General features: G+C 50.6%; 3 protein-coding genes across 9 annotated transcripts in view; 2 read left to right on the top strand and 1 right to left on the bottom strand.

The window, feature by feature from the left end:
* The window catches only part of LOC126576181 (zinc finger protein 286A-like), a 2,734-nt gene extending 1,357 nt beyond the window's left edge, over nt 1-1,377 (bottom strand). Inside the window, exons 1-3 of the mRNA XM_050237346.1 lie at nt 1,206-1,377; nt 219-1,137; nt 36-148 (exon numbers count right to left, since the gene is read on the bottom strand). Coding sequence (XP_050093303.1) covers nt 36-148; nt 219-1,137; nt 1,206-1,276 — 1,103 coding nt within the window. The 5' untranslated portion in view covers nt 1,277-1,377. The remainder of the gene's footprint in view (nt 1-35; nt 149-218; nt 1,138-1,205) is intronic.
* Nucleotides 1,378-3,295: 1,918 nt separating this feature from the next.
* Nucleotides 3,296-8,341, top strand: LOC126577351 (uncharacterized). 7 transcript variants are annotated; one of them, XM_050238886.1, is made up of 7 exons: nt 3,296-3,860; nt 4,158-4,383; nt 6,249-6,363; nt 6,447-6,614; nt 6,679-6,815; nt 6,898-7,801; nt 7,874-8,341. In XM_050238886.1, the coding sequence occupies exons 2-7, from the start codon at nt 4,312-4,314 to the stop codon at nt 7,900-7,902; spliced, it is 1,425 nt and encodes a 474-aa protein (XP_050094843.1). In that variant the 5' UTR covers nt 3,296-3,860; nt 4,158-4,311; the 3' UTR covers nt 7,903-8,341. The 7 variants fall into 7 exon arrangements, with proteins under 7 accessions (XP_050094843.1, XP_050094846.1, XP_050094847.1 ...); XM_050238889.1 differs by having other exon boundaries at nt 3,296-3,846; XM_050238890.1 differs by having other exon boundaries at nt 3,296-3,753.
* Nucleotides 8,342-9,304: 963 nt separating this feature from the next.
* Nucleotides 9,305-12,500, top strand: part of LOC126574844 (uncharacterized) — a 3,505-nt gene continuing 309 nt past the window's right edge. The window contains exons 1-8 of the mRNA XM_050235233.1: nt 9,305-9,422; nt 9,513-9,728; nt 9,816-9,948; nt 10,840-10,989; nt 11,054-11,181; nt 11,249-11,467; nt 11,665-11,744; nt 11,809-12,500. The exon at nt 11,809-12,500 is cut by the window's right edge and continues 309 nt beyond it. Coding sequence (XP_050091190.1) covers nt 9,666-9,728; nt 9,816-9,948; nt 10,840-10,989; nt 11,054-11,181; nt 11,249-11,467; nt 11,665-11,744; nt 11,809-12,436 — 1,401 coding nt within the window. The 5' untranslated portion in view covers nt 9,305-9,422; nt 9,513-9,665 and the 3' untranslated portion in view covers nt 12,437-12,500. The remainder of the gene's footprint in view (nt 9,423-9,512; nt 9,729-9,815; nt 9,949-10,839; nt 10,990-11,053; nt 11,182-11,248; nt 11,468-11,664; nt 11,745-11,808) is intronic.

A 12,500-nucleotide genomic window follows, 5' to 3' on the forward strand; every position in this document is an offset into this window, starting at 1 on the left:
GCAAACACACGCTCAGCATGTGGCGCCAATCGTACCTACGATTACAGATGTCACAGACGAACGGTTTAGCGCCTGTGTGAACCACCTCGTGACGTTGTAGGGCACTTTTGAAATAGAATCCTTTACTGCAATACTGACAGAATTCAGTCTGGAAGAACGGTTACGGTGGTTATAGTTAGATCGGTGAACTAATGGCGTAACAGGTTCGTGATACTTACAAAAGCACGGTTCTTGTAGCGGTTCTGGCTCACCTTCACTTGATCACCGTCCACGGACATTTCATCCAAAGCCTCAATAGCTCCGTATGTATTCGAAACGACCTCGAACGTTTCATTACTGCCGTTAGTTCCGTCTGCCGGTTCCTCTTGCTCTAGAATTATTACCTTCTCTTCCTGCTCATTGGTAATGTGCTGCGGTTCTCCGTCCGTGGTGTCCTCAGGTGAATTCTCTACCATTGTGCATTCTATTCTAACCACTTGATCACTCTTTTCATCCTCGAGGCATTCCTCTACCTGTTTGTATTCGCCTTCCTCGGCCAATCCATCCTCCATGTACACCTCTTGCACGGTCTCTTGATCTGGTGGTGGTTCTTCGATAATGTCCGCATTACCTTCCGTGCACTCATCCAGTAGCGTGGCTTCTTCTTTCTTCGCTTCTTCTTCTCCTGTATGATCATTCGGTATTTCCTCAAGGCTCGGGGCATTCTGCTGATCCGATGGCTGGTTTACCAACTTCAGTATTATGTACTGGCCATTCACGTACTGTACGCCGAATTCCTCCGCAGGTTCTTCACTGGCAATAGCAATTTCGGCCTCGTCCTCCGTCTGTGCTACCAGTTGAAGCTCTTCCTTCTCCTCGTCACTCCGTTGTTCCTGTTCGTCACTCTGGGAGCCATCTAATTCATCCTGCTCCTCATCCTGTGCCACGGTACTTTGTTGCTCTGCAGGGAACACCGACGGGATGGCGCTGTGCTGGAGAAACCGGTATCCGTACTGGGGATGGGTGGTGAAGCAGTCCTCGGGAAAGTGTGTGGAGCAGATTTTTAAACGGCCTGCCTTGAAGCCCTCCCTTTCCTCTCGGTCCGTCACTTCCAACACCGTATACCATTGCTGCTGCACGGATCTGGTTTTGGGAAAGCTGGAAGATCACCCAAGCCAAAAGGATATTAAATCCAATCACGCAGATGCCCACGCCTCGGAACTTACCTAACGAAAAACACCGAGGTGCAGCTAACGATGTCATCATTTGTGATGCACCCGGGGATAAAGCACTTCATCTTTAAGCCGCGGAGTGAACCACGAATAGAATTGGAGAAGCCAATGCAGCGAAATTATAAAATTAAAGTGTAATTAACCACAATGGTCACACCAAATTTGTTTTGGCGGCTGTTTTGTTGTTATTTCGTGGCCCCCGGAACCCGTCAGCCATAAAACGCTCCAGCCGCGATGCGTTGTTACTCGTTGGTTGACTTCTCCAATTCGTCAACATCCTTTCAACATCATGAATTCACAATGGTTGCTCTTAAATCCTTCCATCTGAACATTAACCATTTTAAATTCCTTACGCAGACACACTATCGTATACATAGTTGATAAAATAGAATCAACTTTGAGGAACCTGCGAGCACAAATTTAGAAATAGATCTTCTTCCAACATTTCCCAGCTTGGCCTTATTACGCTCGTCAGCTGGTTGGTCCATACCCCATAGGAACACAATTCTAGCTTCAGTCTAAAGTCCACCCAACCATTGAAAATGCAAAGTATCGAATCGTAACTACCGGCTAGCGGAACGGTAAACGTAAGACCTGCATCAAACGCAGGGCGCCCGCAAGCGCACCGCTGCCAGCGGAACAGGAAGAGAGAAATCCGGTTCTTCCGATCGCTACTCGATACTTTCTCGCCGCGTACTCGTTAACCCTTCCGTTCCCTATAGCGTTGTGAGCAACACGGGCGTGCATGAGCCCCGCGGTCAGTTTCATCGCGGACGATTCCAACTGTTGCGTCAACACGCGGGGACTCAAAGAAGCAGGTTTGCAGCAACGAAAAGGTTTGTCGTACGATTAGCGCAAGAGCGCTTTAAGCAAGTGATAGTGGCGAACCATTTGCAAACTAAACCAAGCGCTCTTTCTCGCGGAGACGGGTCACATACCTGTACGCATTTAACGTCTTCCCATTTACACTATCTCACGCCATGCTCTCTTATCAGAAGGGGGTACGAGGACCGGAAGATAAGCCTACCCTGGGATGGTATGTTGCAATGAACCGTTAAGGCCACTCGGTCGGGAAGGAAGGACGGGGTAAAATCTGATCCGTTCAGGTAGCACTTGAAATACATTTTTATAACCACCCGCGAGAAGCCACTAGGACTGGGCCATGGTGTAGCCGGCTACTTGATAAGATCTCGTATCGTGACCCCCAATTTGCCATCCTGGACAATTGCAGAATGGAATGACCCCGCAAAGTCGTGTCTTTATCGATCGCTACCAACCGGGGCACAGCAGTGTAATGTCCACCCCATAGCCCACCGCCCACCACGGTCGCAAATGAAACTAATCAACCCGAAGAGCGTCAAGAGCGATTTCATTAGCAAGCATCACCTCACCTATCTGCATCATTGCGAGCACCAGACTGCCCTGTCGAGTAGGTGGAACAGCGAAATTGTCCCTGCCTTATGTCTTCGCCATCGAATTACCCCCGCCAAACCTCCCCTCCCAGTGATGGTGGTGATTTATTAGAAAATATCCCGTCGCAAACGGACTGGCTCCAAAAAACCAACCGAGGCCGTCTTGCGTGGATCCATCTTGTGGCTCCGTACCATTCGCGCGAGACAGCCTCATCCATCATCGTCGTGGATACAGCGCGCGAATCTGACCCCACCGGTCGATCCACCCTTCCTTTCCTTCCTTCCGAGTTTTGCTACTGCGCGGCTTCATTTGCTGTGCGACAACCACATACGCACCACCATGCGCATATGGCCATCGCTACGTGCTTGACGAGAGTCCAGCACGAGAACGAGGGCTGGGAAGAGGCAGATCGCGGGGGTAGGGGCAGGTGTAATGGGGTTATATCTCTGGGATAAGAGTCGTCGCCAGCAGGCACGCCATATGCAAACACGCCAGTCCACTGCCATGGCCGCGCACTCTGCTCTGCTCTGCTCTCTCTCTCCCTCTCTATCTCTCTACTCTCTTCCGGCGTGGCCATCTCATCGCAATCTACGCGCGAGCGGATCGTCGCGCACGATGACAAATCGGCCACGGCCTGTACTGCGTTCGAGTGCTTCCGCGCTGGATAGTCTTTCCCGGGCGGTTGATAAGTGCAGTGAGCGAGCGCGCGTAACAACACCTTCCAACGATCGCGAGATCGTGAGTCGGTGTCACAAAAAGGGGATCGCTAGTCTCCCCCGCGATCGGATTAGTTAATCGTGCGGTACAGATAGATGCCACGGTGAGATTCCAGGTGTGTTAACAGGTGCAAGAATCTCTCGGGAGGCTAACGTGATCCTTTGGACTAGTTGGTGCCAGTGCGGAGAGTTATGCATGTTATGAACTGATCTACACTCAACGGGGGTGTCGCGACAACCAAACAAAAGGTGGAATTGAAACAAAACAACCGCGCATCATCATCACACCGTCGGCGGCGACGGTGACCGACCATCATCATCAAAAGTGCGCGCGTCTGTGGCTCGATCATTAACGCCGCCTCAGCGGCTTGCTCATCGCTCATTCCCGAGCCCCATTGGTGTGCCCTTCGCGGGTGTGTGTAAGCCTCATTCGTCAAATCTAATCAGTTCTTTCGTGCGAGTGAGGGAGGGAGGTTGGCCACTTACGGTGTATCGCGTGCGCGCGGGTATGTGTGGCAAGGTATTTTATTGTTTTACACACGCATGCCGATTGCTACGCGGTACGGCGGGCGGTACGGCGGGCGGTCGTGGGTGATCGGGAACGGGAGGGGGAACGGTAGGTTTGACAAATTTTCGGCCAACCCGAGCGTCGAGTGCGTCGCGAGGGTATCCCCTGGCCACACGCCACCGCAGTCGGTCAGTCAGAGAATGTGAGGCGGCGCCCGTGAACGGTTCATTCGTCATCGGCCACCAGCAGTAGCAGCAGCAGCATCATCCCGCGCAGGAGAAGGTGTTAATTAATCCTTCTTTCGTGCAGGAATTGAAGAAGAAGTGTTCAATTCGGTGTGAGTGTGATTGTGAGTGTGCAAAAGTGCATACAAACCACCGTGTTGTGTACCGCAACCGGAACACGTGTGATCGCGATCGAGGATATCCGTGAATAGGACACGTGCTGCACGTCGCATCCAAGGATGGCGTTCAGCTGTACGCTCTGTGGACTCGGACCACGGATGACGGTTTTCGTCATCGGTACCATCACGCTGGTAAGTATCGAAGGGAAGCAGAAAGATGATCGTGATCACGTCCCCGTCAAAATACTCTCCTTTTCCTTTCTGGATGCGCATATCATCTTGATTACCGCAATTCCTTTCCGCACACATCCGCATGATAACTAACCAATTAAATCCCGTGGTGTACCGGGGGAGGATAGGTTTTCCACCCACCCACCCATTCCAGTTCCTGTTGTACTTCATCGAGCATCGAGGGGTTCCTTATCGTGGGTATTGCTTTTGGAAAGTTGTTTTTTTTTTGCGGTTGTTGCTTTGTTTTTGCTGAGGGGTGGATTGGCAATCAGGCGAATGACAACGGATAACAGGGGGGAAATGGTTAGTCATTCAGCAATTGTCATGCGCCTGCGGGATCACGATAACGGGCTTGTCGCGGATGCGTGGAACTTCTCGCTTGCCTTTCGCCAAAAATTGATTCAAAGGTAATCCGATAAGTGGTTCAACGTGTAAGGAGATCCAGGGGATGACTCATGACACGAATCGATAACCCAGTGCCGGATACGCTCCACATTCGGAACGATCTTCCCTAATCCTTATCGGCTACGACCGAACAACCGCAAACATTAATCGATCATCCATTGTTACTGCACGTTTGTTGTAAGTGTGAATTGAGTTTGGCGAAGTCGAAAATACAAACGAATGCAATGACGATGAATGGCATCGACAGCAGCAGCTATCCGCGCGATTAAACCTGACCCTAATCGCGAAGCAGTATTGCCTTTGTGCCTTCTGGTCCATCCATCTCACTGTGTGTGGCCACAGCAAAAATCCCTGATAAAACCCCATTTGCAGGTTCATATGGCACGCCAAAGTAATTGTCTGAATGGCGCCCATTATACTCCTGGGGATGGAGTGAGGAGTACCATAAATATTGGGCTCATCATTACCACCAGATAGCGTGTTGTTTTTGGAGTCCGCGGAACGCCGGATGGGGGCAGAAGGTTAAGTTGACCTATCACGCACCTGCGCCCTGTTCCCGGTGCACGTTTACGATGATAGTCCGCGTCTGCTGAGAGCTCCAGCATTCCGTTAGTCCCGCTAGAGCAAGAGTTGTCCCGATAGCAGCTGAATAGCAGTTATGTGGCAACCAGTTTTCGCATAACTTCTCCTGCCGGGTTGATAACAGCTGAGAAGGAATTTGAGTAATCCGTCTCAGAGCAGCGAGCGCACAGATTGTTGTTGTCCGCATTGCTGTGCAGTGGGCCAGGGGATCCACTTTTTTCTGTTCGTTTCATTCACGATGCAACTGGCTGGAAGTGGCTGGGGATGGTGATGATGTAAATGAAAACACTTCCAAACGCTACGCCATGCCATGCCAATCTACCGACGCCTAAAAGGGTTGACAAACGACAACGACGAGGGATGGAACGCGCCTCGGATCTAGCAGGAGTCACGTACGAGTGCCCGTACCAACGCACGCCTTTTCGTCAATCCGCCGCTCGCGGGACTGACCAAGGGGAATGCCTGAAACCATGCTGGTGCTCGTCATTGTTGCTATTACGCTCCCAGGGTGGCCACGGGGTTGCTGTTTGCGTTGGTTAGCAAAATAGTGCCAGACCGTTGACAGGAGGAGGCAAGCGGAAAGAGAGATAAAATGTCGAATGGGAACCATCCTTGGGGGGGACGAGATACGGTGTATGATGTGTCGTCTGAGTTGAGGTGCATATGCGGCTATCTAGTTCAACCGTCAGCTCGCACACCTTGTCGCGCTTGTTTATCGCGTTGCTCCTGTATCTCAGAGTATCTGCAGATGTTACGATGGTGGTGTCAGGCTACCAGTCGGCTAATGTTTTTTGCTTCTTCTCCCCATCATCACCACCGCCTTGCTCACGGTTTGTTAGGTGTTCTCGGTGCTAATGGCGGGCTTAGCGACGACGGCAATACTGGCGCACAACTGCGAGATCGACATGACGGATTCGAAGGAAGCGTACGGACTCTATCTGTACTATTTCAGGTGTAAGTAGCGTGTGCTGTGCTTGTGGGTCCAAAGGAGTATACTTCAGTTGTGCTAATTCTTTTGTTTGTTTTTTTTTCTGCAGCCGAGGAGTGTGGTCCCATTGATCTCAGCATTCTGGGTATTAACGTACCATCGAGCGTTCCGGTGCGCGTTCCGGACACTTCGGATGCAGTCGAACGGACGTATGTCTTTGCGCTCGTTTCTGTAGCGCTGCATGGTGCCCTGGCCATTACGACGGTGCTGATGTTTGGTAAGAGACGGCTGCGATCACTGCATTAGACGATTCTTATCTCGAATTTCATGCCATATTCCAGGTACTATTTGCATTTCCTGCATGGGACGAGGCTGCGTAGTGTTCGGCTTCTATCCCTGGATTTTGACGATGTTCCTAGTGCTGGCACTCGATGTGACCGGTTTTGTGAGGTATCTGATCGATTTCATCAACGTTATGGTAGGCAGCAATGTGCAACGTACTTCCCGTAGTGGGAGTAAAAGTCTTTATCAATTTAACTTCCCTTGTTTTTCCCTTTCAGGACACCGAGGGAGTGCTCGAGCTGTTGGAGATCGAGAATCGGCAGCCGGAGGTTTTCGAAGTGCTAGAACAGTTGGACAGCTTCTACTACATCGCTCCCGCCCTGTTCATGTGGCTCGCCTTCAGCAAGGTGGTCCTGTTTTGGTTCATGTTTGTCGTCTTCCAGATGGTCATCATTAGTCTGTCGATGCGCATGTGGAAGGAGAACAAACCAGCGCCCCCGTACAACCGAAGTCAGGCCATGCAACCCCGGCAAGTGGTGCATCCGACCAGTCCACCGCAAGAGCTGGACGAGAGTCACCATGAACCGACGCGCTACATGGATCAAGCACCACAGTTGCAGCAACAGCAACCGCAGCAGCACCAGTACCAACAGCAACCTCATCAGTTCGCTTCGTTCCAGCAACCATCGCAGGTGCCATCGCATCAACCCATCTATCCGGTCATTCCGCCACCGAACCAACTGCAGCTTCATCAGCACCATCTCGATCAGCGGTCGATGGAGCAGCAAAGCGAACGATCGGAACCACTGCAGCACGAGGATACCGCACCGTACGAAGGGAATGCAGCGAGCTCCGGACTGCAAGCCAGACCAACGGTCGATCCTTACACCGACAAACGGTTCTCGTATCTGCCCGGACAGCCGGCACCGTTTTCGTACCTTGCCGGACCACCACCGGGCACCAGTCCGCGGAGCTCGGTAACGGCACCACCGCCCGAAGTTCGCAATCAACTCCCGTGGTCCTACTTTCCGGCACCGGACGATAAGAAGCTTGCCGGACGATCGCGCGTAACCTCGACCTTGACGGAGGCGAAAGAGTTCCCGGGAGGAGATAAACCGCTGCCCACGGTGAAAGTAAGCTCGATCGCCGATGATCGCTCGAGTGTAACGACCGACGAAGGAAGTAAGTTCCGATCGTAGAGTGGCACATTCACGGAGGTGCTGACGATCATCGGTTGTTTTTTTTTTCTTTCAGAATGGAGTGGACCAGAGTACAAGTACTAGTCAAGCGATATCTTGATGTGTTAGTGGCCACCGTCGCGCGAAGGTCCCGCTCGCAAGCTGTTCTGTACATAGTACAACGCTAAACGTCCTTAATCCACTCCCTCCTGACATTCATTTCCCGCTTAGTAGACACGATGGGACATGATGATGATGAGTGATGATGTTAGTCATCGGCAATGATTCAGCGTTCCCCGTTCCCCGTTCCCCGTTCGATCGCCGTTCATCCACTGAAGCTGAATCTTATCGAGCAGCAGCGCATCTTATCGATGAAACAATGGCAACAATAATTGTTGATAAGCCAGCTAACCAGCAGTACGTCCGTCTATGTGCCTGTATGTGTGCGTATTGTTATGTTTCTAAACTGTTCGGCAATGGCCACTTAAACGAAATGTGAAATCCTAAGTATTTTGGTTAATATAAATATATTTATTAAGCATTATTTTCAGTTGGTAACATTCTTTGCCTTGGAAGCTCGTATGAAGTGGGAACGAGAACTAACTACCTTCCGAAATTTGCTTGGATTTGAGCTAGATTCTATCTTTATTTCATATAAAACATCTAACATAAACCAACAGGTTGCGATATAACTTCATACCTTCATACTATTTAATTAAAAGGGGAAGGGAAGGACCACTATCGAGAACGGGATGTTTAATTAAAAAAAACACACCGATATCACATAATTTCCGCAAACAACACAGACCCCTTGAAGCTATTTACTACTCACACCTCCTATCCTGCACGCTATCATATCGGTTCGGACACTTTCCGTAGAGTGTTGAGGGTTTATCTCATGACGCTCCTAACGCTTTTGGTGCGGGGATTTTTAAAAATCTGTACCTTTGTCATTTCTGTCTTGATTGTTGTGAAACTTTTACCGGATACTTTTGAAAGGGTCAGCTTTTGTGGAAAAATTCAAAAAATATTCTACCGCTCACCACCCCTCGCGCAGATGGTTTTGAACATTTTCATGCTCTTCTCCCGCTTATCGTTAGAACACAGCATAAACATGTCTTTAAAAGCATTATCAACCCGCCTCTTGTCCTCTTGAAAACCGTAATAAAACACTCGATTAATTCTATTAGCACAGCAATGAGAACTGTGCCACCGGTCGCTGGTGCGGGCGCCACGCCAGGAGCGGCGCCCTCGTACAGTGTTATGCTCCGCGAGGATCAACCAGCAAAGTGTGAAAAGTTACTCACCTGGGCGCGCTATCGGGTTGGTGGCGTGGTTACAAATCACGCGTACACCTTTCGGTTCTATCGATGTATCGAAACACGTTTCACGCCACCTCCACCGCCATTGACACCGTCGACGCCGTCACGAGTTCATCCTCATATCGGTGGACCACGAGAAGCGATGAACGAAGCGCAACCACAGAGCGCTTCTTATCGTAGCGGCGGCAAAACCTTTACTTGTAAGCGTATATATATAGTGAGATAAGAATTTGGTGGATGTCTCGATCAACAAACGTTAACCTTTCAATCAGTCCAGTCGGTCAGCAGTCAAGGTGTGAAACCGTGAGTAGGCAGTGTCTCTGTCCGGCCGTCTGTTCGGTTCGGTGTCCCACAATTCATCCTTTTCTATTTGTTACGCTACGCACGCAATAGTTGGTGAGTGATTCGTGTGTAGGAAAATGTGAAAACTATCTACTTAGCTAGATCGATCATTGGAAGACCAAAGAGAAGTGTCACGGTGGGGCGGTGAGGTGACCAACGACCACGACGACGACGACGAAAGGTGAATCAAAACCCCGTCACAGAATGCCGTTCAAAACGTACAGTGTCTTTCGGCCGTTGGCAGTGTTTGCCGGAGTTTTCGGCATCGTAAGTCCAATCACATTGCGATATCGCAGGAAAGAAGTGATTTTTTTACAAATCGTTTGTTTGGTTGTTGCTCTACTTCCACCCAAGTTCCAATCGCTGATATGGATCGGATTTGCGATCACCGGCATCATCGCGTACTACTGCGAGATCAGTTTCAGTAATCAGTCGGGAACGCTGGGCTCGCTCCTGACCGTCACTTTCTTCAAGGTGTACTTCCGGGGTGAGTAATGGGATGGAAAGAGGTTAAGATGTGAATATTGCGATGACAGAGGGAGCACCCCAACGGACAGTTCAAACGATTCCGTGGAGATCGATTGCACGATAGAGTGATGGATGGCCTCTAAGTGGTGGAGGAGTTGTGTGAACATCAAACCGCTGGACATGGAGAAAAAAAAAGTGACCCACACCGGTTCGATGCTGGCTGCTGAGCTGGCGATTGGTATCCGTTCCCCGTCACCGCCCTGATAACAGCTAATCTTCCAATTAATCCCCTCTTTTTTTCGGGGCGGACAATGATAAAACAGTCACTCATCGAGGCCAGATTTATCGCGCATACCACGGTGGTCGCGATGGAACGGGATGGCCGTTACCGCCGCCGTGTGCCCCCGATTTGATGTTGTAAGACAACATGATCGGCATTCCTTGACGAAAGCGCGTAGAGGCATTAGTCCGATTTCCTCGAACTATCATTATCCATAAAAAGGGCCGTGGCGATAAGATGGCATCGCAACAAATTGGACCACAAAAGCAGTGGATCTAATTCCGCCAGCCAGCCAACCAGCCAACCAACGTTGCGTAGCGTCATCGCCGGACCGGTATTCGGTAGAATTACTATATCGTGACTGAATCACTCCCGAAAAAAAAAATCTTATCTGCTGCAGCTCATTGATGCGATAATGGCGTGTGGCAGGCGAATGACGGTGGGCGGCTAGCGAACAAATGTTCCGGAATGTTGTTTTATTGATTTCACCGCGTGCAATTCATCATCGACGAGGGTCGAGCTTATGATGCCCGAGCAGCTTAGCGAAGCATTGTAAACCGCCACGAAGCCGGTGGCGGTGCACTCGATAGGGCACCCCACTAATCGATTGTGCCATCCAAATTTTTGTAGGTACTTGCGAACAGCCGGACGTTCCGAATTTTAACACCGAACTGGTGGATCAGCTGAACCTGTTTGCTCCGGGTGATGTGCATGCTTTCACGTGGGTTTACCTCATACTGCATCTGTTCTGGGCGATCAGCTCGCTAACACTGCTGACCAGTGAGTAGTAATGCGACCGGGAAAGTAGTAGCGTATGTAGCTCAATGGTTGCTGAACATTTCAGATGCCCGGCAGAAGTATGTCCGATATATTAACATCTTCCTGTACATTTGGATCATCCTTACGCTGATCATCAGCGTGCTGGATCTGGCGCTAGGCATACTGTTTGCCATTGACTATGATACGCTTGTTGTAAGTCCACTCTATCTGACACGCCACGAGGATTCGATTTTGATCGCATATTCTTGCCTATTTCCAGCGAGCGCTGTTTGAGTATACGATCATTGCTCCAGAGATCGTTCCGAGCAGCGCGGTTTACGAGCAGATGTTTGTGCTGTCGTCGGCAGTGCACGTGGCCGGCATCATGATGGTGATGGCGTTCCGTGGATGGATTTTCTGGATCGTCAATGTGACGCTTGCGATCTACATGTTTACGCAGACGTTCAAGATATACGACTACAACCAGATGCGACGCAAGGTAAGGCGGTGGGGTAGCGATGCGTGAAGAGGCCACGCGATAGTACACACCGGACATCCGATAACGCATCAGACAAGCACGTTACATGAATCTGTGCAATCATCAATCATTGTAGATCGATCGAAGCGGATAGGCCAATGGAAACGATCTGTACTAAACACTTTTTACTTTGCTACTCCGCTTTTTTTTTGTTTTAGACCAATGGCGCCACTAATGGCGGTTACTTGCCGGAGGCAGATGGTCCCCGTAGGGCACCGATCGATGCGTACGATATGAGGTAAGTAGATGGTAGGCTGAATTGTGACTGATCTCCCATTGATTCTAACTTTTTCTCTCCGTAGCCGTACTGCAGCCAACTCGTTTGGTGCCCCCGAAGAAATGGAGTACCGCCGGCCAGTTGATCGAGTTCGTGAAAGACCGATCGAGGTCGAAACACCGGTTCCGCCGCAAATGATGAGTTGGAATCAGCAGCAACAGCAGCAGCAGCAGCAGCAGCAGCAGCAACAGCAGCAGCAGTACCAACAGCAACAGTTTCAGCAGCAGCAACAATTACAGCAACCACGTAGCTTCGAACCAAAACCAACCGTGATCATAAACCGATCGATGGAACCACTGGCTGGACGCGCGCAATCACCCGTAGCATCGGTCATTGAGGACCGACAGCCGGACACGCGTCCAATTCCGCCACCACCACCGCCCAAGAACTTTATGAACACGGTCGTGCGGCGGGATGTGGCGGCGGCCAAGGTTGCCCAGGAGTTGAATTACCGCAACAGCTTCAACGTAACGAACAGTGGCATCGGGGCCGTCAATCTGCGACCAACGGGCATCAATCTGCTCAACCCGGGTCCATCGTCAAACGCAGACGATCTGCCGACCCCGAACTATAGCCCACCGATGCCACGTGTGAATCCGTTCGAAAATCGGCCTCCACTGCGATCGGTACTGCGGAACTCTCGTTTTCAGTAATCGATCATGAGCAACCTTGACGGACGGACTTTTCTGTGTGGTGTGCTGTAACTTATGCTCGTTG

This window comes from Anopheles aquasalis, chromosome 3 (assembly GCF_943734665.1).
Source record: "Anopheles aquasalis chromosome 3, idAnoAquaMG_Q_19, whole genome shotgun sequence".
Taxonomy (NCBI): Eukaryota; Metazoa; Arthropoda; class Insecta; order Diptera; family Culicidae; genus Anopheles; species Anopheles aquasalis.